General features: G+C 61.4%; 1 protein-coding gene across 1 annotated transcript in view; it reads left to right on the forward strand.

Annotated features, from left to right (window-relative positions):
- Positions 1-420, forward strand: part of LOC116467901 (uncharacterized) — a 4,545-nt gene continuing 4,125 nt past the window's right edge. The window contains exon 1 of the mRNA XM_058439712.1: positions 1-242. Within this exon, the coding sequence (XP_058295695.1) occupies positions 1-242 (242 nt within the window). The remainder of the gene's footprint in view (positions 243-420) is intronic.

A 420-nucleotide genomic window follows, 5' to 3' on the forward strand; every position in this document is an offset into this window, starting at 1 on the left:
ATGGATATGCTGGACTCACCTGAGGCCCAAAGTCAGAGCCTCAGATTTTGCACTAGCAGCAAATGGGGACACAGCAGCTGGCCTGGGAACAGCAGGGCTTACAGCAACTGGACTGGCAGCAGGATGACCCACAGCCTGAGGAGCAGCAGCAGGGCTTGCAGCAGCTGGACTGGCAGCAGGATGACCCACAGCCTGAGGAACAGCAGCAGGACTTATAGCAGCTGGATTGGCAGCAGTCACAAGAGCCACAGCCCCCTTTAGAGCCCCCACAAGAGCTAAAACCCCCCTTGGAGCACCCACAGGAGCCACAGCCCCCCTTGGAGCCCCCAAAAGAGCCACAGCCCCCCTTGGAGCCCCCACAGGAGCCACAGCTCCCCTTGGAGCCCCCACAAGAGCCATAGCCCCCCTTGGAGCCCCCAC

This window comes from Hylobates moloch, unplaced genomic scaffold (genome assembly GCF_009828535.3).
Source record: "Hylobates moloch isolate HMO894 unplaced genomic scaffold, HMol_V3 SCAFFOLD_5, whole genome shotgun sequence".
NCBI classification, from domain to species: domain Eukaryota; kingdom Metazoa; phylum Chordata; class Mammalia; order Primates; family Hylobatidae; genus Hylobates; species Hylobates moloch.